The sequence below is a fragment of the Echeneis naucrates genome, chromosome 2 (genome assembly GCF_900963305.1).
Source record: "Echeneis naucrates chromosome 2, fEcheNa1.1, whole genome shotgun sequence".
NCBI lineage: Eukaryota > Metazoa > Chordata > Actinopteri > Carangiformes > Echeneidae > Echeneis > Echeneis naucrates.
Window position 1 is genome coordinate 18,026,700 of NC_042512.1, and position 24,805 is coordinate 18,051,504.

At 44.1% G+C, this 24,805-nt stretch overlaps 2 protein-coding genes across 5 annotated transcripts; one reads left to right on the plus strand and one right to left on the minus strand.

Moving 5' to 3' along the window:
• Positions 1 to 1,519: 1,519 nt before the first annotated feature.
• Positions 1,520 to 13,066, minus strand: arhgef7b (Rho guanine nucleotide exchange factor (GEF) 7b). 4 transcript variants are annotated; one of them, XM_029518369.1, is made up of 22 exons: positions 12,747 to 13,066; positions 11,775 to 11,858; positions 9,031 to 9,115; positions 8,813 to 8,937; positions 8,420 to 8,624; positions 7,266 to 7,357; positions 6,248 to 6,342; positions 5,974 to 6,069; positions 5,636 to 5,758; positions 4,625 to 4,763; positions 4,492 to 4,551; positions 4,230 to 4,376; positions 4,064 to 4,150; positions 3,901 to 3,979; positions 3,632 to 3,762; positions 3,315 to 3,542; positions 3,137 to 3,230; positions 2,849 to 2,938; positions 2,367 to 2,538; positions 2,026 to 2,112; positions 1,897 to 1,951; positions 1,520 to 1,813 (listed from the first exon to the last, which is right to left on the minus strand). In XM_029518369.1, the coding sequence occupies exons 1-22, from the start codon at positions 12,909 to 12,911 to the stop codon at positions 1,691 to 1,693; spliced, it is 2,562 nt and encodes an 853-aa protein (XP_029374229.1). In that variant the 5' UTR covers positions 12,912 to 13,066; the 3' UTR covers positions 1,520 to 1,690. The 4 variants fall into 4 exon arrangements, with proteins under 4 accessions (XP_029374229.1, XP_029374221.1, XP_029374212.1 ...); XM_029518361.1 differs by having other exon boundaries at positions 2,364 to 2,538; XM_029518352.1 differs by having other exon boundaries at positions 2,364 to 2,538; positions 8,420 to 8,607; positions 8,775 to 8,937.
• Positions 13,067 to 14,905: 1,839 nt separating this feature from the next.
• LOC115052133 (protein-tyrosine kinase 2-beta-like) lies at positions 14,906 to 24,803 on the plus strand. The gene is made up of 30 exons (XM_029516078.1): positions 14,906 to 15,097; positions 15,235 to 15,584; positions 15,705 to 15,883; positions 15,991 to 16,078; positions 16,199 to 16,278; positions 16,375 to 16,437; positions 16,826 to 16,880; positions 16,972 to 17,112; positions 17,229 to 17,300; positions 17,415 to 17,513; positions 17,817 to 17,934; positions 18,412 to 18,451; positions 18,549 to 18,580; positions 18,735 to 18,782; positions 19,344 to 19,438; positions 19,537 to 19,618; positions 20,612 to 20,712; positions 20,848 to 20,963; positions 21,077 to 21,177; positions 21,397 to 21,486; positions 21,676 to 21,880; positions 22,037 to 22,142; positions 22,303 to 22,350; positions 22,806 to 22,931; positions 23,185 to 23,217; positions 23,388 to 23,412; positions 23,642 to 23,682; positions 23,796 to 23,930; positions 24,002 to 24,082; positions 24,359 to 24,803. Exons 2-30 carry the CDS (start codon positions 15,390 to 15,392, stop codon positions 24,599 to 24,601), a joined length of 2,838 nt encoding a protein of 945 aa, XP_029371938.1. The 5' UTR covers positions 14,906 to 15,097; positions 15,235 to 15,389; the 3' UTR covers positions 24,602 to 24,803.
• The last annotated feature ends 2 nt before the right edge of the window (positions 24,804 to 24,805 follow it).

Sequence of the window (24,805 nt, forward strand, 5' to 3'; positions counted from 1 at the left end):
TAACTAAATAGAGATAAAAATGCATTCAATGTCCGAGTGGGACACATTTAAAATAAGAATTTAATCAATATCTGAGCTGGATGATAACACCTTTTAAAGCCCACAAACAGGAAGTGATGTCTGCCACGTGACCTGGTCATTGTTACGTCATCGCCGGTCAATTAAAGCTTAATTAAGGAGCAAACAAACGAAATAAAGTCGACAGCAAGATGAGTTTGACTTCAATCTACAAAGAGATGGTGAACAACAAAAAGGGTTTTCATGGTTTAATTGAACATTTCATTTAAACAAACAGGTGAAATAAATAGAAGGGGGCGATTTAACACCTGGACACAGTTAATTTACATCATTTACTTCTGTTAAATACATAATTTAGAGTCAATGACTGATAGATTGTATGATATATCTTACATTAGTTCATTTGTTTAGGTAAAGTAAACGTCTCCCTCATTTGTCTTCAGTGTGAACAGCCAGCTTACAAATTACAAATTAAAATCAGCAAAAGTACAAAAATAAGAAATCAGTCAGAAGTTAGTTGCATAACGACATTGTAAAAATCATAAAATAAAATATAAATGAAAATAAAACATTTTCCAGTGTTGTATTGCTTGGACTTTGGTCTTGAAACAGAAAAAGTAGCAAGCTCTTCCTATGAAATTCAACAATTTCAGCATCAGTTCAGTGCACCAAGATGTTCTGAGTGAAGAGTTTGACCAGCCACTGTATATGTATTCCCTTAAAAATGGAATGTAAAATTAAAATATGATTAAGTGTTAAAATTGTACCAGATGACGTCAACCTTTCCTTCATTCTTGGCAGTTCTAGTTCAAGTGTAATTATTTTTTACATGACAACATGAATATGCTGTATAAAGCACTTCAACAGGACATTTTCTAACTGATCTTTTTGTATCTACAGTCATATTTTCAATATTTCAAATTTTTTTGGCAATAATATGACATAATAATAATAATAATAATAATAATAACAACAACAGTCGGGGCGAAATGATGATCAGAAGAGATACTTCTACAATAAAAAAACAAAAAATATCTGAAGTGATAGAGGAGGGGATATTTGGGAATAATAGAAAAATACTGCTGGTAAACAGGATTCTTTTTTTTGGGCAGACATGTCACATAAAACATCAGATTTTTAAGAGCTCGTTTGCCTCAAACATGAGGTCCACTTTTAACTATTGCTTTGAACGTGACATTTGAAATGGATGTTGCTCCGAAGCTGAAACTCCCTGATGGTTAATTCCTGAGAACATTTTCCCACCAGCTTCACTTTATAACGAGACTCATCGATTTTCACGTACGATCGTCTCCAGTTCAATGAACTCATTTACGTTTGAAGTGCTGGTTAGCTTCAGTTGAAATGTATTAGATTCAAGAAACAAACCAACTTCATTGTTTGTTAGAGCCTGTTTGTCTTTCACACAAATGTTAGTTTGACATTTGAAATGACTTCTGTGTGTGTGAGGGGTTTATGATAACAAGCACAAGGAGGAATGGAGGATAAATACACAAGTACGTGAAAAAATGATTTTTTTTTTTTTTTTTTTTTTTGGTCAGTGTTAGAAAAAGTTAAGGAGCATGGCAGGAAGTGACGTCATGCCTATCAGCTAATTTGGCTTCACAGCTTTGCAGTCAGATGGACGACCCGGATGTGGATGAGCACGTCCATCTCAGAGGTTAGTCTCGTCCCAAGTCGGGTCGTTCATGTTCTTCAGAACTCTCCTGACGATCCTCTCCAGCTCTTTCCTCGCTCGCTGTTCCTCCTCCAGCGTCCTCCTCATCCTCTTGTTGTCCTGGACCAGAAGGAAAAAAAAAAAATGTTCACCAGCTCATGGATGTCCAAAAACACACAACATGAGCTTCACACTACACTCACCTGTTTCAGCTCCTGGACCTCGTCCTTCAGACTGTACACAGTGTCCACCAGACTCCTGCAGCAACACAACAGCTCTGCTTTAAAACCACCTGAACGACCGCTGACGCACACCATCTCTTTATCTCTCACCTCTCCTCCACCACGGTTTGTCCGTTGCTCCTGGTTTCCTCCACAATGATCTTCTCCTCCTCCGGGAACAACATGTGAACATCCTTCCTGCTGGAGCCTGATGCAGCAAACGAACACCAGACGATCAAACAGATACTTGCTCCCATTTTATGGATTAAAACTCTCTGAAGCTCTGAATTAGTTATTTTGGAAGCAACACTGAGGGAAATCTACACAACGACAGCTACTATACCTGCACACGTAAGGAAGCGCACACACATTAACACAAAGCAGGCAGAGAGTTTGGGTTGATCTACAGACAGAAAGATCCGTCTCAAGTTCTAAGTTAGCTGGTTCACCACGTCTGCGTCTTACGAGAAAACGAGGCGGTCCTGTAACTATGGGCGGTCCAGATACTGTCATAATCCGAGTCCTCTGATTGGTCAGAACATGGCAGGTTGCCAGGCACGCCAGCGATGATGAGGCTGGTCTCGCACAGCACGTGGTTGTGCATGAGGTCAGTCCCCTGCCAGGCTGTACCGTAAAGTAACCAGCAGCAGGAGGGGTCGATCAGAGTTGACAGGGAAGGGTGAGAGTTTAGGACAAACCATAGCGTGGGGCAGATATGTTTTTAAAAATCAAAGTAAGATAAATGAATTTTAGAGAATAAAGTGGGAGGGATGACACCAAACAACGTAATGAATCAAGGATTGGAGCATGAAGAAGAGAGAAGAGAAAGAGAAAGACATTTTTAGCTGAAAGCAGAGAACAGGCAGTGTTAGAAATAAAGCTCATTGCAGGAGCATGTGTGTGTGGAGGCGCCCATCGGTGTGTGTTTACTCACTGGAGTTGAGAGTTTGGCGTGTTTTGGCGCTCGTACAGTAGGCCTCGATCACTTTCAGTATCTGAGCGTCCTCCTCCAGAGCGGCCGTACCTGCAGACGAGGACAGGACAGAAAGAGTTCAGGGCGCCAAACTTTAACAAGAAAATTCAAGATCAGGTTGGTTTTCAGCGGTTCCATTTTAGGAAACTGTATTAAATGAAACTATTTGGGACCATGATGACTGACGAACAGACAGATGAAGATGCAGATGATTTTTATTTAAAATCAGAACAGTCGGACTTCACTGACTCTTTCTGGCGGTGAAATCCTCTTCTGAAGGTTTCCTCTCCGGCTTCCTCTTCGGGAGCAGCTTCTTCATGTTCTTTGGGCTTTTACTCATATCCTACAAAAAAAAAAAAAGTGACTGGAATGTGAAGAGCAGGATTCAGGAGAGACACGTGAAGCTTGGATATCTGAATGTGTGCACCTCTTTGTAGCAGAGAGCGGCTGAGGGCCGGAGCGGAGGTGCGGGGCGAAGGCAGCTCAGGCTCCAGGGTTTGGGCGTGCTCAGTGGCTCCAGAGGACCCCACATCGGGCTGCTGCTGCTGTGCGCCGTCCCATATGAGGAGGGGTGGGGGAGCGTGTGGTAGGCGTGCCCGCTGCTGCCTCCGCGTGACTCGGAGTGTCTGGCCGGCGTGACGGGATGGGAGGGCAGCTGGGTGGAGGAGAGAGGAGGCGGAGGCGGGTAAAGTGTGGCCATCGACGGGCAGACGGATTTATTCTGCACCAAACGTGGCGACTCACCGTGTGACAGACGGACTGATGCTTTTGTGAGTGTGCAGATGGAGTGTGTGTGTGTTTGGTAAGAAGGTCCAGCCAGTCCTGCAGATCCTGCTGACTGTTGCACGCCACCTGCATCCGCTCACACTGGCCACCTGTACGACGACACACACGCAGAAGAAAACAGGTTCAGACTGCGCTGCAAAGAAACGCAAACTGGCTGATAGGCAGAAAAAGAAATCATAGAATTAAAGTTACTCGAGTCTACCAGCTGAATGGGGAAAAGGACTGACCGGATATTTCAAAAGCATTCTTCAGGTTTTCTCCATCCTCGATTCTGGAGATCAGCATCCCTGATAGTGGCATCCTCCCCTTTAGATTCACACGGAAACACACAGAGTCAGCTGAAGAACACACAGAGAGCATCCTTTAGGTTTCATCTCCTGCAGCACAGACCTGATAGATGAAGCCGCTCATTCTCAGACTGGCAGATAAGATGAGCAGAGTGTGAGGGAAAAGGACGAGGTAGCGTTCATTTGATTCCTGCAGGACGAAGCAGTTTTAAAAATGAAAGCATCATATGTTGAATAAATCAGATGAGCTGGACTCGTCTGGCAGGTACCTGACAGTTCTGTGTGTGGACTGTGGCCTGGGACATGTGCAGGACAGGCCCCAGCGATTTGATGCCGTCGCCCTCCCAGTTTCTGATGGGCTCTGTTAAAATCTGCAGCTCCAGGTCCTTCTTCTTCCTCACCTCCTGACACTGAGTCTGAGCGCGCACACACACACACACACACACACACACAGGGACGCACATCTGTACAAAACCTCTGCGGGACAGTTTGTGCTGATAATCAGTGATCACTGATGTGTTGGCGTCTTACTGCGAGGTTTTTAAAAGCCGCCATGGAAGCATGGAGATCCGCCCTGTCAGGGTGTTGGTCCTAAAACAAAGACAATCAATAAACACAACAATCCAACATTAAGTCACACTGAGAAGAAGACGACAAACAGAACCTCCATGTGTCTGTCCAGCTCCTTCAGCAGCGTTGGGTATCTCTCCAGTCTGGTGAAGGGTTTACTCAGACTGGTGGTCAGGGTCAGGATCCCCGGAGTGGACGCCCCTTTGGACTCCATGTACTCCCCCAGCTCTTCACTGTGACACACACACACACACACACACACTTATCTTTTCTGTGATAAGAAAAAGAACTGCCCAGATGGTGGCTCACTTGGGTGAGGACGGTCGCACTCCTCTCTCCTCTCTGTCTCACCTTTCAGTGAGCCCAATCTCAACTTGGCTTGTGAATTCTTCAAACTATTTTGAATAATCATGGAACTGATCAACTGGTCTCTCAACACCGCTGACACCATCATGACACCATCATGACACCACAAGAAAATCAGGATCGGAGGAGTCTGCTCGCCCGGACGGAACCCATCCAGCTGGGGAAGCTGGCGTGTAGCGTGCTTGGCGCCACTCTCCGTGGAGGATATTCAGAACCTCTACTTATTTGGATTCATGGTTGGAGGACTTCTTCTTCTCGGACTAGGAGGTAACCTCATATACCACAAAACTGGCAACCAAATCTGGATCTCCACAGCAAAATGGAAACAATCTCGGAGGAGTTGTTGCTGAGGACCAGGAAACATGATATATAATATCAATTTGGATCTGACTGTAAGAGGAGACGTATGAGGAGACTGAAGGTCATCTGCCCCATTGTTGATCCTCCAGGAGAATTCCTCCTGCGGCGGGGACGCAAATTCGCTCCCTTTCACTCAACCCCCCCCCCCCAATTTGGTCAACGGACTGCTCAAAGTTTTAGCGTACATATACAATCAAATATATATGTGCTGTTTGTATGATTCTGATCTGTGCCATTATTACGTTTCAACTCGTAATAATTGTGATGAATTTATATATTTGTATGAGGTCATGGGTGTGAAACATAATTGCCCCTCTGGGACAAATAAAGGATTTGATTGATTGATTGATTGGTTTCCCCTCCCTGTCTCTCACGGTACCTGTGTTGTGTGAGCACGCTGACAGCAGCTGGGTGGCTCGAGCAGTAGGCCAGATAGATGAGCTTCATTTGGGGCATCAGACTGAGGAAGAAGCCGCCGATCCTCTGCTGGTTCTCCGGGAGTCTACACAGAAACGACAAATCAGTTCACCACCAGATGTCTCTGCTGCTGCACAGACAGACAGCCAGCCCTCATTCAGGCAGGCTTCAGTGATATTCATCATTAATACACTCACTATTTGGCCAATAAATGAAAAAAGATTTGTCTCCTTAAAATGCCATAAAACAAAAAGTCTATCTGATTATGATCATGTATGACAGAAAGAGGCTTATACTGACTTTGTGTGCTCCTCTAAGGACTGAACCAACATCTGCTGGAAGGTTGAGATCTCCTCCAGATTTCCCTGAATGTGACCGATGTCTGTGACGCTGAGTCTGCAAAACACACTGATGTTATAGCTGCCAGTTCATGTGTGTGTGCAGGACAGAATAGGTGCGGCACGCAGTTTATTCTGGCATTACTGGGCCGACTGTATCAGTACGGAGGATCTTATGTGCCTCTGCCTCCAAAGAATGTTGAATAAAACAATAAAAAGATTAAAAATAACTCCACCTGTCCGTGGGATGAAGTGAGCGCAGGTATGAGCCCAGGAGACTCTGCACCTCTCTTGAATATTCGTTCTCTGCTTCCAGGATGTTCTGCAGGACCTGAAAGAGACACGTCGGCCACACAAACACAAACATCAACGTAACTCTCTCAGCAGCTTCTTTTGTTAAGTGGGAGATGTATTGCGTAACAAGCTAATGGAGGGAGATATCAGATCCTGTGGGAGCTGCAGCTTCCACGGTGTCTGATCTCCCCACAACATCAGAGACCTCTCAGGAACGAGCTATCTGCTAATGAATTGTACCATTTCAGCCAGAAAACCAGAAAACTTTCACTGCACCTGAAGCAATAAAATCAAACAAAATCGAATGCTTTCAGAGGACAAAGACAAAAAAGAAGAAGAGGTCACAAACGCACACATAAGGAAAAAAAAAAAAAAACAACAAGCTTGTGTCCAAAAGCTTTCAGGGACCCTTTTAGAAGACGCACAAAAACTTTTCTTCTCGTTTGGGAACAATTTTGACTTCAGGCCGAGTCTGTGTGTGTCTGTTTGTGTGTATTGAGAGAGACTCAGATACCCAAAGCAAAGATGGACTGTCTGATAGTCTGATGTCTGTGCAGCTTGTTGCATTATTAAAAACACACACACACACACACACACACACACAGCAGCCAACCCCGGGGCCAGGCTGCCCCAGAAACAAGTGAAATGGAAGAAATAACCTACATTACATCTGCAGAACGCACACACACGCTGGGGTGCTCCACAAACCAACGTGTGCTCACACACACACACAGACGGAGCTACACAACCATTAAGTGGATGAAAAATTATTGATTTCGACAGCCCACAAGAGCAAACACACTTGTGACAAACATCCATTAACTCAGTTGAGTCGTGTGCATTAACTTACAGCTCGAGCAGGAGAGACAGAGAGAAGACAGAAGAGATCTTCTTCCTCTTTCATAGATTTAAGCATCAAAAGAGCAGTTACTTCTGCACACGCACGCACAAAATGCTCACCACGTTGTAGTAGGTCTTGCTGATGATTGTGGTATCAAAACCTTTGGGTGGACTTTTCAGAGTCCCAGACTTTGGCTTGTCCGATGTTTTATCTAAAAACAAAGAATGAGGGACAACTTAATGATCTGCACACACAAACAAGTCTACGAAAACACAACAAACCCCAAGCAATCAACAACAACAACCAACACAGAAAAAAATGTTTTTATATTTCCCAACTGCAGGCGACGACGTGCCCATTACAGCAAGTAGGGCAGCCAAAGTCTGGATGCTGAAACTCTCCGACTCCACAATGTCAGATCGTCTCACTGTCCTGGTTAAAGTCACATCTTTTGCTCATCCTGCTGCAGCTTTTTGGAGTTACAGCTGCTTTGACAGTGTCACACATCGGCCCTTCAAACAGGGACTGCGAAGTAATCTGCAATTCTTTGTGTGTCTCAATAAAAATGCTTTGTGTCAACAAACACAGCAGTTTACTTCACAAACAGTCACAGCCGGCGTTACTTCCATATGAACATCCTGCCGCTCCTCAGTACGTCGTGATCAAATGTCTTGTTTTCGACTGAAAGCTTCAAGGCAGGAAGTTCCTTTCTATACAGCAGCTCAGGAACTTCCTGTCTTTGTGTGCTTGTGGAGCTTCCTTCCTTTCCTGCTTCCCTCCTGAGAAAGCAACACAACAAACTGACACAATCGAACCAGCTGGAGGAGCGAGACTCTCACAAACATGAACTCAGAGCTGCACGTCAACGCAGCTGTTCAGTCTTTCTGTCAGGTGAACGCGTGAAACAAATACACACCAATTAATTTACAATTCTGGTGAAGAAAATGCCTGAATCCTTTCTCTTGGCGCGCACGCACACACACTCACACACACACACACACACACACACACACACACACACACACACACACACACACACACTTCATAAACATCAAAGGTCTGCCTGTCAAGCTTAAACTCCACTTCATTGGCAGAAGGAGGGAAAAAAGATTAGTTCAATTGGGAAATGTGTTGGGAAAGAAAGTAAACATTTATTTTATTGCAATTTACAAGGAAACTGCAATGAAAAGCACTTATGTGTAGTCGAGGTAACCAAAACATTAACTGTGACACACAACTCTGGTCAGAATAAAACACACAGAGTTTCACCCACCGCCTCCTTTCAGCTCCCGCACATAGTTACTGGGGAACCACCCAGTCTTGCCGTTGAAGGAGCCTTCCCACCAGCCCCCCTCCTCCTGCCTGCTCACGCTGATGATGTCACCCTTGGAGAAGGAGAGCTCGTCCTCGTTGGTTTGCTGGAAGGGAAAGCGCGCCTTGACCAGCAGGTGGCCACACCCACCGCCCTCCGACATGTCCTGGGAGAGGAGGACGAGAGACACCAAGCTCAATGAAACGGTGCGTCCTGCACTGGCTGCATACATGAAACGCCCCCCCCCCCCCCCCCCCCAAAAAAAAGAAAAAAAATCATATTAACCTCGCTGGGTTTGTTGTTTGTGTGTCATTTCTTGTGAGTTTTGTTGCCGTCGTTGTCATGGTAACTCACCAGGCTGCGGTACTGAGGCTGCAACTGTTTGGACGAGCGACTCTGAACGTTCAGGGAGTCGAACGACTTGATCCTCAGCGTTGAAGAGTGCGCCACGCACACACTGTCTCCAGAAACACCCAAATCTGCACGTACACAACGCTCCGCTTCGTTAAAAATGCTTTTCCATAAAAACAGAAATAAGAAAGGGGAGGAGGAGTGAAATAATGAGATCTCACCTTCAGTGGCTTTGCTGAGAGCGACCAAGGAGTTTAGCACCTTGGAGAAGTTCAGTCCCTGCAGGAGGTCGTTGACCTCAAAGGCCTGAAGGAGAGAAGACCAAATTGAGAAGATGAAACGCATTTTCAGAACAGCAATAAGGCTCCTGGGGTTTGAGGCAGGAGAGAAAACAGTAAACACATTCATAATAAATTTATAGAGCGTGACATCAGCAAGGACACGGAGCCGACTTCCTGACATTTCCATGAACGAATCTCACGCAGGGATGTGGAGCTAAACAGAGAGGACCCAGCCGGTCCGGCCAGAGCAAGAAACCTGACTAAATATATTCTAAAAAATAAAAAATACTTTTAGAAGTGATGGTTTCGTTTATTTACAGTGTGCTTTTCTTTTTAAACCTGCATGGCAGATGTGTATCAAGAAGAACTCTGAAAATGAAGTAACGCAGAGTTTACATCTGGTCCAACTGTAGTCTGAAGCAGGATTAGCCAAAGTCTGAGCTCCCCCTTGTAATCTCCCCATCACACACACACAATCAAAATAGCTCTGAAGCCCCTAATCTTATGTGTACCACACACACTGACTGACTTCTCCACTCCCAAGGCGTGAAGGTGGAGCGATCTGCGGCACGGAGATCAAACCTGAAACACTCTGAAGTGCTAATTCATTTGAATTTACAGTAAAACGGCGTGAAAAATCTGAGTTCTACGTTTGCTCTCGTACGATTTCCTGTGACTTAAAGGCACAAACCACGTTGTCTTTGTACAGTATGCGGCCTGCTCTGATCAACGTACGCGGGCTGATTAGCAGTCCGAGCAGCGCGGACACAGCAGTTAACACACACTTTCACCACTTCCGCTGGCATTCAGCCAAAGAGCAGTCAAGGCTCTGTCCATTTCTGCAGCAGGGATAAACCAGCGTTACAGTGTGGGAAACACACAGTTCAACATCAGATCAATGATCATGGTATGCAAGAAAATAAACTTGACTGCACTTTAATTTAAAGAACTTTAAATCTTTTTCATGAATTTATTTGACTTGATATAGAACAATCACCGTATATTGAACGGTCACTTTGTGGGTTGAGTTTGAAACGACCACCTGAGATTGGATAACAGGAAGCACTTGATTAAATGCTGAAGTGTCACACCATGTATGTCCTATCTGATTAGAGTTCATTAAACGCAGAGGCCAAATTGTCATCTGATTAATTGTGCAGTTTTGGTTAATCTCGCAGCCCGAGCTCACCCAGACTCGAACTAGCGCTCTGTAATCCTCCTCTGCTGGCCCGCCGCCTGCTTCACTGTCTGGGAGAATTACTATCGTGATGTCAGTCTGGCTGCTGGTAATGGAGGCCTTGGCTTCCAGCAACATGGCTGACATGCCTCTAATCAACCTGATTGGAAAAGCCAATGGCTGCCTGGTGGGGGTGCATTACATCAGCTCGCCTGTCTCTCCGCCTCCACTTCATCCTTTCACACTCTACTTCCATTTCTTCTTCTTCCCTACGGTGGATTCAAGTGTGTGTGTGTGTGTGTGTTTGTGTGTGTGTGTGTGTTCCCTGCTCAAGATCATTTTCCAAATCTGGAGCAAAACCTTGTTACAGCTCGGCAGCCGAGGAACGGCTGCGTTGCATCATCTGCTCTTTTCCATTATGAGTCCACATCCATGGAAAACATGTTTAAGATCAATAGTCTGACTGCCAGTGTGTGTGTGTGTGTGTGTGTGTACAGCACTACTCACTCGACCTCTGTTCACACCTACAGCTGAACAGGATATAACCCAAACACACACTTTGATTTGAGCCGCTGTATTCTGATGACAACACAGATATTTTTAGCCCAATATGCCAGCAGCATCATATTTTGTATCCAGCTCAGCATTGACAGCTCATGCAGCATTTTTTAGAGTCAAGATGCTTCTGTAAAATCCGTCGCAACGCAAAATCATCGCCATCAAATGATAAAACACATGCATTTCCCAAAATGTATCAGTCCCCCACTCCACGGTGAGTTTAAATATAAAGACAGAAGCTGCCCAATATGTCGATCTGTTCCACATTTATCTCTGCCTCCTGTTTCCATAACTACAAAGGAGTCAGAACTCATCCTCACGCAGCAGTCGTGGATTTAACATCTTTGGAAACAAACAAAGTGCAGACTGGAGGTGTGAGTGTTGGGCCTGTCTGTTCCTTGTGTTCACTGTAAATACACAACAGATGAATGTTTGTGTTTCTGCAGGTGAACAAACTATTCTATCACCCTTTTCTCATATTATTACCTGCACACGAGCTTTACTCTGATAGAATAAATCTTTCAGGGCTGCTGGACTTTTTTTGACCTGAACTAACTTATTTTACAGATGCTGACTTCAGCAAACTTATAAACATTTACAATGAATATGGAAGATTCATGACTGTACTTTGCAAGGGATGAAATTAATTTCCACAACCTGGCAACACAAAAGTTGCTCAGTGGACAGTTAAGGCATGATGAATAACACCATTAGCTGTAATTTATATTCCTGCATATGTGCTGAAGTGCTCACTGGTAGCATCTTTACTGTCTCTACAGTAAAAGCACTAAAGTGTTTAAATGCTTCAGACACATTATTTATATCTCCAACGCAGGAAAACACCTGAAATAGATGAATAACGTGGTGAATGTGGCTGCAGGAATGCACAGGGACCAATAAGCAGTGTGTTTTCTGCAGTGTGCAGGAATAAACTGATAATATAACTCACCTCCACACCGAAGCAGCCGCAGCCTTTCACAAACTCGCAGATGTTTCTCTGACACTCGCTGTCGCTTTTCGGCTCCTGAAAAAACTTCCCAAGAAGAAAAAGTCCAAGAATGAAACTCTCAGACACTGAAAATGTGTGTAACCACAAACAAACAGCACACAGAAATAATCTGCTGCCGCACTTGCTGCCTGTCACTATCAATTAGATTGAGCGACGAGCCGAACGTCCGGTTCCGACTTTCAAACTAAAACTGTCGTCGCCATTCTTTCAGAGATATTTTGCTTAAAATGGTCCCTTCAGTCAACCTACGTTATTTCCTCCTCAAGAGGAGTGTGATGGAAGGTGGAGGAGGCCAAGAGAAGATGAAATTCGGATTATCAGTGGCAACTCATGGTGGCTGACAGCTTCGGGCCTTTATTTTGAAAGAGTCGCTCCACTGTGTGTTGAGCTGCAGCTAAATAAAACTAACTTGTCACAGATCCACAATCTTCCAGGGAAGTTGGATAATCCAGAGGAGGATGTGACGTTGACAGGTTCATAGTCCACTGTGTGTGTGTGTGTGTGTGTGTGTGTGTGTTTGTTTTATTTGCATGACAAAAAAAAAAGCCAACTACAGTCTCACTTTCACTATGAACAATAAAAGTTGGGTAATAAAAAAATCTGTCTACATTCAACATTTGATCTTGAGCTTTAGAAAATTTCCATTGGAAATCTAAAGTGTGTTGATGGACCACATGCATGTTTATATTGTGTGTCTGTCGTGTTGTTTGAAGCCTGATGTACACAAAGTGTGGTTCTGAAAAAAAGTGAAACACGACAACTAAATCAATAAACCTATTTTTATGTTGTTGTTTTTTTTTTTTTAGAATTTATGGGAATCAACGGACTCATTAGGTCATTTGGACCTGCCAGCCTAATTAAAGAGTGTTCATATTCAATGGTGTCTTTGTTGTTTTCCTCCCCTCCACTTACTTTGTCCACCGTCCCGGGTCGGAGTCGCTCCAGCAGCCGGCACAGCACCGCTCCATCCTGCAGGGAGGTCTGGAGGAAAGCCTCCGGGTCCGAGATGCTCTTCTTGGGGGACTCCAGGACCCCCAAGGTGATGAGCCAGGTCACCGTCTGCTCGGCTGAAGTCATGCCTGACTGCCTGATGTCATGAGACAGCAGCAGCAGTCTGTCCAAAGCCCAAACCCAGACAGGAAGGTCAGCCCCGCCTGGTAGGAATATTTAAATCAGCCCACACACACACACACACACAAAGAAAGAAACTGAGGTGGAAATGAGAAATAAGAGCTTCCTTCCTTTTCCTTTTCCTGCTCTGCCTCTCTGTCAGCATCCAGCAGCTCCACCACCTCCTTTATGAGCCTTCAAAGTAAAAACCCAGACAGTGGACATGAAGCTTTAGCTCATACTAAAAACTAGATTCATGTGTCAGTGTATTCTGACCTGGGAAACTAGGAAACAGAGGACGGAGTGAAACTGCACACACTGTGAAAAGATGCTTTTAAACTATTTTTTTTTTTAAACAAACTGAACATCTTTGTTTGATAATTGCAGAGCAACAAAGATAGGGAACCTGGTTCATCCGGGCTCGTACACACATTTCAACAACTCCAACACTTTATTCAGGGCTCCATAATTCATATCTTTTTTTTTTATAATCAAAATATAATGTTGATTTTTTTTTCTCTCAGTCATTTAGTTCTTTTACTTTGAAGGCACCATCGCTACTTCCGCTGTCGGTGTCCCATTTTGACTGACTGGATCACTTTATGATGTTAAACTAATTAAACCCTTAAACGGTTTTACTTTGGGATTTATCTGAAACATCTCAAATAATGTTTTATTTCTGTATCTTTAAAATTAAACTAAAACAGTTTATGGTGTTAAAAAAAATAGTTCAAATAAATTTTAAAAATACGTTTTTATATTTTTTCCATTTCCAGTCTTTCCCTGTAAGTGCTGTGTCATATTGTTTTCTTCCTGTGATGATCATTGACTGACTGAAAAGCTTTTATTGAGTGTTGAACAGAACTTCTACGCCCTCTGTTGGAAAGAAAAGTTCAACACTAACTACAAACAACTATTTCTTGAGTTTTGTGTCGTTTGAACGTGTCTGTTTCTGTCAGTCGATGATGGGAGCTGCTGAAGGAGCAACACAGTTTGCTTTCAGGTTGAACGAGAGAAAAGAGACAGGATGTCACACACTGTTCATCTGTAAAGTTTGCCCTTTTTATTTATAAATATGTTTGTCAGTAATCACAGCGTATTTCACAATGCAATTCACACCAACATCCTAAAAACGCAGAAATGTTTTTCCACTGAACGCTGAGAAATGCTGCATCCAGCACACTCAGTTTAATTCAGAGGAACCTGCTGGTGAGAAACGTATAAAACCAAATGAATTCTCAGTGCGTTTTTGGTTGCTGCTTTATTTTGAATGCACTTATTCAGTAAAAGAGACAGGATGATGGGGACGAATGTGCCAGGTGCTCCCCTTCACCATCAGTTATCTGCTTCGCATGTTGAGCATCTCAGACGGTGAATGGCATCGAGCTATTTTCATACTTTTTGCGGGGGAGAAACAGAACTGCTACTTTTTCTGGCTGTCACACATCAACATATGCGACCCACTTCTTATGCACACCCACTCATGCAGCCGCATCCGTGCTGCAAATGAGATGAAGGCAGATTACACAGGGAGAAATGCAGAAACGCAGAAATGGCTCAGAGCAGCAAGTTGACATGTTAAACTGTTTGGCTTTGGATGATGCTCTGGTCCTCTGGACACTAGGAGGAGCTCTGAAAGACAGAGACATTAAAGCACTGCAGGAACAGGTGTCAGAAAAGGAAGTGCTTCCAGGCCGACTCTTGCATCTTTGTCATTGTTTTACTGAAATGAAATGCTGTGCAGGCCTCTGAGGTCTACATAAAGCACATCATCACCTGTGTGTTTGCTCAGATGGGGAAGTGAGCCTGCAGCAGGCTGCACCCCCTCCCACTGTGAGCCAGGCTGTGGTTGGCTGCTGGACTGTGCCACTGCATGTGAGCGAGGGGGGGGGTGACACGGCAGTTTCATCAGTTCTCTTAAGTTTTTCTAGTTGCTTCTGTTCAACTTCCTTTTTTTGCAACCCAAGTAGCATTTCCTCTTTTGCCTTCTGAGGAGGCTCCTCTTCAGAACGCAGCTTCAGGTCAGTGTGCCGAAGACTCAAGTCTGTAGACAATAATACAAAACAGAAGTGCAGTTTGTTTTGTGGTGTTGTTGTGTTTTACAGTTACTGTGTGTGACACTTTAGCGTACACACCGACGTGGAGACGGACTGGTGAGTACAGAAGGAGCTGAATTTTTGTCGGACACATGAAGTTCTTTAAACTCTTCAGACGGTTGTCACGTCAACAATCAACAACAACAATCACGATTGTGTTGTGATTGTTGTGTCTCTGCTTTACTTTGTCACAGTGTCGATGCATCTGTTGTGACTGCGTGAGAGAGAGAGAGAGAGAAGGAAGACACATAAGTGAAATGTGTGCCTCGGTGTGACAGCAATGTGTGTGCAGTAGCATACACACAGTAGTGTGTGTGTGTGTGTGTGTGTGTGTGTGTGTGTGTGAGAGATGTCGGGAGACACCAGCACCCTGTCCTGGAGGAGCATGTCTCCCATCAGCCGCTCGGACTCCTCGGATGCATCTCCCGTTGCCAGGGAAACTGTCTTCCCGGTGAAGATCATCAAAGTGTGTTTCCTTAGCAACAGCTCCAACCTGGGAAAGAACTTCAAACTGGTCCGCTGTGAGGAGGGCTGGACCGTCCAGGTACTGGACGCACAACTCTGTCAGTCCTCCGACATGTTTGCTCTGCTCTGATGTGCTGTTTATGTTTAACTCACAGAAGGTTTAGCTGGATCATCATCTGCTTTTCGTCTTTTTCCTCAGTCCATCATCAACGTGGTGCTGTCCAGTGGCTGTGTGGGTCCAGAGATAAACAACAACCTTTGCTACAGCCTCCTCCTCAAACACCTGAAATCCTCAGAGATCCACTGGCTGCACCCAGAGCTGACGGTGTCCGAGCTCACCCAGCGCTACGAGCAGCAGCACCTGGAGGCTGAGTGGAGGTCGGCCTTCAGCTCCTCGTCCATGCTGTGGAAGGAGTTCAACGTTCTCGTGACATCAGATGAACGCCAGGACTTCATAAACTAACCGGGATATTTGTCTCCTCCAGATACGACCTGAGGATCAGATACATCCCATCAGATTTCATGGAGAGATTCAAAGATGACAGAACCACCATGCTCTACTTTTACCAGCAGGTCAGTCTGGTTGAGAAATTTTACTGAAATCTACTTTTTATTGGATGAGGTCTCCTTTTAGAACCAGGACTCGGTTTGGTGTCAGGTAGACATGAGGGGAATGTTTGTGTTTCTCTAAAGGTACGAAGCGACTACATGCAGCAGTACGCCTCAAAAGTCAGCGAGGGGATGGCTTTACAGCTCGGCTGTTTGGAGATTAGGTAACCACTTCAAATAAACAACAAAAACTGACAATAGTTCACCATTTTTTGCATCATAAAGGTTGCTGTCTTTGTTTCGTTTTTTTGTCCTCACAGGAGATTCTACAAAGACATGAATCCAAATGGACTGGATAAAAAATCCAACTTTGAGCTGTTAGAGTAAGTCTGCACCACTTGGCTCCCAATTATCTTTTCGCATTTGTTATATATCTCGTTTCTGTTTCAGCTGGCAGTAACTGCAGCTCACACGTCTGTCCGCATAATTAACGTTTGTGCAAAAGACCACAGAGGGAGAAATGTCACGTTGCACCAAGTGGTCTGACTGATAAACGCATTCAGATGCAGTCAGTGGTTAGAATTAAAGAGCTGCATTCATTCTGTGATGCTAAAGGTGACAAGCTGAGCACCACAGCTATTAGTCAGGCGTGTGAGAGTCAAATGCCACAAAACCTTCATGGTCATTTGAGATTATAAATGAGAATTAGGTTAGATCACAGAGCGTTGCTCTGGCATAAAGAAAGATGTGTTTGTTTGTCGGCTCCATCAGGAAGGACGTGGGTCTGGATCTGTTCTTCCCCAGAGAGCTGATCAACAGTATGAAGGTAGGGAGGTACACCTGCCTCGTGTCTGCCTGCTGTGATTGTTTGCGTATTCTTATTTTGTGTTTTATTTTTGTGTGTGTGTGTGTCTCAGCCCAAGCAGCTGCGTCGGCTGGTCCAGCAGACGTTTCAGGGCTACTCGACTCTGAACCAGGACCAGTGCATGGCCAAGTTCTTCAGCACGCTCAGTCAGTGCTACAGCTTCACACAGGAGCGCTTCCCCTGCCAGCTGGTGGTGAGTTCTCACAAACAACACAAAAGGAGATGAGCCTCAGGTGCTCAGAATCTGTTATTGTTATTACAGCCCCTAATTCACACATATTGTGGTGTGTGTGTTTCTTTTGTCGACAGCACGGCTGGAACATCACAATCAACCTGGTCATTGGCCCTGAAGGCATCAGCCAACAAACTGAGAACTCGACAGTGAGCTTGAACTGTTGCCCTCTGCTTCAGCTGAAGGCTTGTTGCGTAATTTCTCACATTTCCCTCCTGATTCTTTATGCGTTAGTAAGCTCGACATCTTTGTGTGTTTTGCAGTCCAAAGGTCTGTCTGAGTTCTCTCAGGTGCGCAGCATCGCCTGCTCGACAGAGAACGATGGTTCTGCTCTGCTCACTGTGCACATCAAGGACAAACAGGTATGAGATACTGAGAGATGGATAAGAAGAGCAGTGCCACTCCTGTCTACGGATGTGTCACCAAGAAATACAGTGAAAAAAAATAAATGATTAAAAACACAAAAAAAAAAACGCTGTGTGGTTTTGGAACTGTTTCATGTGAAGGGTGCAGTGACTTCCTCTGGAAGATGTTTTTTTTTTTTCTTCTTCTTTTATCACCCATTCAATCATGTATCTGAATCTCCAAGTCAGTTGATGATAAGATGTTCTTTTTTTTTTTCCAAGTGAAGTCAAAAACACAATAACCTGAGTTGACCTTTGCAGCCGCTGACAGTGACGACGTCCTCCCTGGCTGTCGCAGAGAACATGGCCGACCTGATCGACGGTTACTGTCGGCTGGGCGGCAGCTCCGAGAAGTCGCTCATCGTCAGACCTAACAAAGGTACAGAAAGAAAAACAACCCACCAGCAATGATGTAACAACTCCAGCCTGACAACATTCAATCATCCAAAATGGGCCGCACACATCTGATCATTTCTATTATGTGTATTCACAATCAATGACAGTGGCAGTCTTCGGTGACAGCTGATGTTTCTTAGCAGCCTGGCGGCGGCTTCATTGTGATAAAGGCCCACAGTGTGAAAGCGTTGTGGTGTTTTCGGTTTGGACCTCAGGATAACCTGCCAGGTTTTCCTCAAGACACCAGATTCTGGCAGCGTGTTCGGTGTTTACAGAGCTGCCTCTGTAAATACATGACAAGCTCACACAATCAGCATCAGATAAACCCCAAATTCACACTTTCTGGCTTACGTTACTGTGGCCTTTGCATAAATCTGAGGGTTTAGAACTGATAAACATCTCAATAGAAGCCGCTGAAGGAGATATCTATCTGTTTTGTTTTGTTTTTTTTTTTTTACAGGGAGAGACGTAAGAATGAAACTTCCTGACATCCCAAAATGGTGAGTGTGATGATTTTTTTTGTATTGTTGTTCTTCCTGAGCATCCACAGTTCAAACTGGCTGATTTGGAGGTTTCTTCTGTCTCTCTTTCTGCCAGCGGTGCTTCAAAAGCTTCTTTTCGTGGCGTGGGTAAGTCTAATCAGCAGTGTTGTTCATAAATTCATGTTTAGGCGTAAAGGCATTCAGATATACGCACAGTGGTTCTGCTTCAGCCATCGGAGTGTTTGTTTCTCTTCTGCAGAAGCAAGACTAATTTTGTAATTTCAATATTTTTTGACTTCAGGGTCTGATGTCTATGCTGAGATTCCAGAGAAGGGAGGAGAGTGGGATGGTGAGTAATGTTTGATTTACTTTCGATGCACTAAACCAAACAGACAGTTCAGAAATGTCACCATTTGTCATTTCCATCATCAGTTGTGTGAAAAAAAACAACAACAAAAAAAAAAAAACGACATAAACAAGAGCTTCTATCTTTAGATAATCTGAGTCATCTCTTCTTGTGACATGTTGAACAATGGTTACATGTACAAACTTCAGAAAAAGTGGAATTTCTTGAACCATTTTCTTCTTGCAACACTGTTGAAATGTGCCTTTCTGAATGTACTCTTCTGTTTTGGGCCAACCTACTTTCAGTGGTGCGATGCCACACAGTAAGTTTCACTTTCAACCAGAACATTTGGTCTGATGTACACTGAGGAGGAACTGACCTGTTTTAGTACCAGTGGAAGTGTAACTCGCTGGTGAACCTGTAATTTTTGTGGTGATTTCAACTCTTGTTTGAAAAAATAAATAAAAAAAAAAATCCAATTTTAATTTCAGTTTTCCATCGATTAGTTTACATCGATACAGTTCACCATTTTCCACATCTGTCTCTTAATGTGTGTACGTTCAGACAAACACAGGATATCCAGAGATGACGTGGTTGTGGGTCGGATCTTGGGTGAGGGATTCTTTGGAGAGGTTCATGATGGAGTTTATAAAAGCCCAGTGAGTTCATCTGCTGTCTTTATACCAGCGTTGTTCATCAATAGCACAATGACAACGTTTAAACTTCTGTGGTGAATGTGACGCACATGTGACTGCAGACAGGGGAGAGGACCCGTGTGGCTGTCAAAACCTGCAAGGACAGTTCAGCAGAGGTGAAAGAGAAGTTCCTCAGTGAAGCTGGTGAGTTCGAGAACGCAGCTGTGATTTCCTTTCAAGTTCACGTCGAGTTACTGCAGAGCCTGTCAGCTTTCATAAAAGGAAACAAAAATGTTCAGCTACTTACACAACAAGTAGAAAAGCCGTGAAAATATGACTGACTGGCACTCAGATCACAAAAAACTGTGTAATGATAAGAGTGCAAAATACTGGGAACAGCTGAGTTTCGTCAGAAGCTTGCTATAAGTGGCTTCCTGTTGCATGGTTTCAGCAGCACATGCTCGAGGATGCGGCTGCTTCAGCATCATATGTGTTGTTTGGGTTTTTTTGGGGAGGGGCTGACTTACGAGAAGGCTTAAGTTCATTTCACCTAATTACACTGCAGATGGTTTCTCACACATGCAATCTACCTACCTGGTGTTCAACTTTCCTCCTCTGATCCAGCAACATCAGGGTTTGAACAGAGGCCGCTGATTTTCATCAGAGAAGGTCCGAGCTGTAATCCTCCTGGTAGATTTCCCCTGAAGAAAAGCTGAGAGTATACAATTAAAAAAATGAAAAAGGGGAAATAACTAGGTAGGTTACTGACCTGCTGAAAAGGAAGAGAGAGTGAACAGAAAATGAAAAGTTTATTAAAGGTGTTAATAAAAGGCCTACTCATCTCTGACCCCACCACATGATGGCACTCAACTTCCAAAAGAAGAGAACAGAGTTAAAACTACACCGATGTCACCCAGTTGGCTTCACGTAGAACATGACTAATCAAAAAAAGAAGAAAATCCGAATTAAAATCACAAAATGGATCCAACAATAGAGAGCCAAACCACAAAATACAGAAGACACATAAGAAAAGGGAAAACTTGGGTGGGAAAGCAGTCAATATTCAGGGTCACCGTCTGTAAAACATCCTTCTGGGGAAATGATCACACACCCAGGTGGATTTAAAGTGTGCCTTCGTACAAATGACAGATGATTTCAGTGACATGTTAAGTTTGCACGCCGCTCTGTCTGTTCCAGACTTGATGAAAAACCTGGATCATCCTCACATTGTGCGTCTCATCGGAGTCATTGATGTCGATCCGGTCTGGATCGTGATGGAGCTGTATGAACATGGAGAGGTGCGTTTGTGTGTTTGCTTCAAAGGAAGGATGTGGAACATTTTGAAAACTGGGAATACAAATCCCTGTGTAATTCAATTTGACATGTTGAATCTGAATGAAGCTTTTTTTGGGATGTTTGTGTTTCCCTGACAGCTGGGGCACTACCTCGTAGAGGAGCAGTACTGCTTGAGCAGAGCAACGTTAATCTTGTACTGTGTACAAATCTGCAAAGCCTTGGCATATCTGGAGGGACTCAACATGGTGCACAGGTAACCAAAACATTAAAACATGAATTTGAGATAGTTAAGAGTATTTAAATGTCTGTAATCTTTGACTCATCTGGTGTTTCCTGTTCTTTCTGGGCTCTGTCTACGTCCTGCAGAGATATAGCAGTGAGAAACGTCTTGGTGGCATCGCCTGAATGTGTTAAACTTGGTGACTTTGGCTTGTCTCGCTACATTGATGAGCAGGAGTACTATAAAGGTTCACACACACACACACACACATACACACACACACACACACACATCACAGATACACAAATTGTAGTGGCAAAAATTTCAGCGAAAAACTATTTACTTCAGAGGAAACACATTCACACAAATGACAGCTTCTCTTTTCTTCCCATTTTAAAACAGACAGTCGCTCAAATTTCAGGCTGCAAAGATAAATATGCATCTACTGTGTCTCCTCTGTGTTCAGCCTCAGTCAGCAGGTTACCAATCAAATGGATGGCACCTGAATCCATCAACTTCAGACGCTTCACCACAGCCAGCGACGTCTGGATGTTTGGTGAGAAAACACACCTCATGCACATGCAGACTTTTGGTTTTTGCATGTGCCTGAACTTCAACATGAATACTGATATGTACTTCTAATTCAGTCCAGTAACTGTAAACTACAAACCTACCTCACTGCATTAGTGCAGAAAAGTGCAGAGAAAAAGGCAGCTTTTTAATGTGTGTGTCTGTGTTCAAACAGGTGTGTGCGTGTGGGAGATCTTTTCCATGGCCCAGCAGCCGTTCTCCTGGCTGGAGAACGGCCAGGTGATCATCCATCTGGAAACGGGAAGCCGACTCCCCAAACCGCAGTTCTGCCCCCCCACCATCTACTCCCTGCTCACCCGCTGCTGGGCCTACGAGCCGCAGGGCCGGCCCGGCTTCAGCCAGCTTGTCTGCTCCCTCAGGTAGTCCCCCCACACAACTTTGCATGCTGGGTTTTCAGGTCAAAAAAAAAAAAAAAATCAGCTGAGTGCAACTCACATTTAAAAAGCAGGAAATCAAACGATCACGTGATCATTTGACATCAGAATACAAAACTGACGTGTGCATGTGTGTCACAGTGAGATCCACAGGTTGGAGCTGGAGCAGGATATGGATCTAAAGTTGGACAGGTTTAGCTCTAACACCCCAGTATTCAACTCCAACCACCAAGCCGCTCCACCCAAGGTACGACACACGAGCATCAAATCAGATCCACCTTGTCAAATGCTGTGCAGCAACAATATAATCTTCAATCATTATTTACAGGTTGCAATTTAAAATCATCTGTTACCTCATTGTTTTTACAACATTTAAATTTAGGATCTTCTCTGCTCTCTCTCACCAGCCAGCCAGAATACAAGGAAACACACTTCCACGGGTTGCACACAAACCGGTATCTAAACACACACACACGTGACATGCTCATAGACAGACAGATAGATAAATACACCACAGTATTTATCGCACACTAAACTGAGCCTCCAGATGACAAAAATCCCTTTTATACTGAAATGTGTTTGATAAAAATGTTTATATTAATATCAGTGTGTTGTCCATACAATGCAATTACCAAAACTGCAAAATGAGGGGGAAGTTTGTTGGTGAGTCACTATATTTTAGGTCAGAGTGCAGCAAATGTGCTTAGTTGACCAAAGCCAGAAAACTGAGTAAACTGGCTGAACTCATGTGACTTATTTTTAAAGACAGTTTTAAAAAAATGCAATAAAATCCACTCAAACCACAAGAATGTTGTGAATACGAAGCACAACAGTAAAATGTTAAATGCATCACGTCTAGTATGAACTTAGGTACATTTTTAAGGGTGTGTGTGTGTGTGTGTGTGTGTAGGCAACAGAGAGGGATAACAGGCCAGCGTGGGAGAAAGAGAGAGCACATATGGAGGATGCTTTACAAAAACAAAGACGAGAGATGCAGATGGATAAACAGTGGCTGGAGCAGGAGGAGAGGCAACTGGTAAGAAACCACACACACACACACACACACACACACACACACAGACACACACACACACCTTTGTGAGATGTTATAGTCGTACGTCTTTCACCGCTCAACACAGGAAGTCATTCGTGCCCGTCAGTGTGTGAGGAAATGATGGAAGACACAGAGAAACATCTTTTCCAAGCACATGACACGCGTTAGACTAAACGTTGTGAAATTTGTGTGTTCAAGCAAATGCAGCCATTGATGTTTTTATGTTTGTGTGTAGGATCCTGTTGTGCGTCTGGATTCGCAGATCAAGGTACGCTGGCCTCTTTTCTCATTTTGTGTTAATGCGAGTGTGCTGCTATGTCCTGAAAGGGCGATATTAAATGATGTACTCTGCCAGTTATTTCTTTACCATTTGTTTCATGTTTTAAATGTCATTGAAAGGGAATTTAAAATGATGATTACCTGTCGATGTCTTTGCAGCCTCCAGAAAAAAGCCCAGAAAACGGTGAGTCCAGTCACAGGAGCATTAACTTCACCTGGAGATTCATATTTTGATGTTACATGTTACATCATGTTACAAAGCAGTTTAACACCAAAAGAACGAAGGAAGACAATGAACGCAATGTACAATATTAGAGAGCAGAGGATGTAAAACCTTAGTGTGTTCACATTCATCGACAGGAAATGTGTGTGAATACAAAAAGTTAAGCTATACTTCTCTGTGTGTGCGTCAGGCCCTCCAGAAAAGCCGCCAATGCCTCCATCAGTCCAACAGGTAAAAAGAACCAACACCTCTATTTCAGCTCTCAGTTCATTGTGAGAGCAGAAACCGACGTGGTTGAGCTTAATTGTGGGAAAGTAAAGCAGTGTGCTGCTTTGTTGTCACAGCCTCGTCCCACAGCTGAGCTGGACCGGTCAGATGATCACGTTTACACGGGCGTCATGCTGATGGTGAAACAGGTGGTGCAGCTGAAGAACGACGTCAACGCTCTGCCTGCCTCCGAATACCCCAACGCTGTCAAAGTAGGTCCATCAACAACCGGTGGATCATCTCCTGCTTTCATTCATAATCATCCACAATATTCTTTTTCCAGGCGGTGGGTGAGAGTCTACGCACTCTGATTCAACGTGTTGATGAAATCCTGCCCTCTCTGCACAGCTCTGTCATCACAGAGGTACATGCATGAATCCACATTACGTTTCATCAGCACAGCGTGCAGTTAAATATTTCACCTCCTGAGAGTAGACGTCGTGCATTTCCTCACTTTCCCTGCACAGACGTTTACTTCGATTTCTGTGAAGTTCACAGAAAACACAACTTTAACAGCATCAATAAGAATCACGTGTTGAAAGCCAAAACCTGGGAGAGTGCAAATACATTTTTAAATCACTCTTGTTAAGAGCATAGGAGAAACAGCTGTCTGATTGAACTGTGTCATGTGATCTCTCAGATTGAGGGCACGAAGAAACTGCTGAACAAGGACTTGGGGGAGCTGATCAATAAGATGCGACTCGCCCAGCAGAACTCTGTGACGTCACTGAAGGAGGAGTGCCAGCGCCAGATGTTGGCAGCTGCTCACACGCTGGCCCTCGACTCCAAAAACCTGCTGGACGCAGTGGACCAGGCCCGGGTCAGGGCCAACCTGGCCAGGCCAAAACCCGAATCACTAGATACAGAGGATCCAGGGGAATGAGAGGAGGACAGGAAGTTCTGCTGGAGGTCGGCTCTGATGGGAGGATGCAACATTTCCTGTATTAATGATAAGTAAGAGATATAATATATTCATATTTTGTCCTAAAGAGCAATCATGGCAAGTTGAATGTGAACAAATCAAACTACAACAATGTATAAAAGCAAAAACTTTGTACTGTTTAATATTAAAAACCATGACTGTGCA

Coding starts and splice junctions, on each gene's coding strand:
- LOC115052133 (XM_029516078.1), top strand. CDS start 15,390: ATGTCGGGAGACACCAGCACCCTGTCCTGGAGGAGCATGTCTCCCATC. Junction 21,487..21,675: donor CAGCGACGTCTGGATGTTTG/GTGAGAAAACAC, acceptor GTGTTCAAACAG/GTGTGTGCGTGTGGGAGATC. Junction 24,083..24,358: donor ACAGCTCTGTCATCACAGAG/GTACATGCATGA, acceptor GTGATCTCTCAG/ATTGAGGGCACGAAGAAACT.
- arhgef7b (XM_029518352.1), bottom strand. CDS start 12,911: ATGACTTCAGCCGAGCAGACGGTGACCTGGCTCATCACCTTGGGGGTC. Junction 8,938..9,030: donor TCTCAGCAAAGCCACTGAAG/GTGAGATCTCAT, acceptor GTGTACGTGCAG/ATTTGGGTGTTTCTGGAGAC. Junction 1,952..2,025: donor CAAACCGTGGTGGAGGAGAG/GTGAGAGATAAA, acceptor GTGTTGCTGCAG/GAGTCTGGTGGACACTGTGT.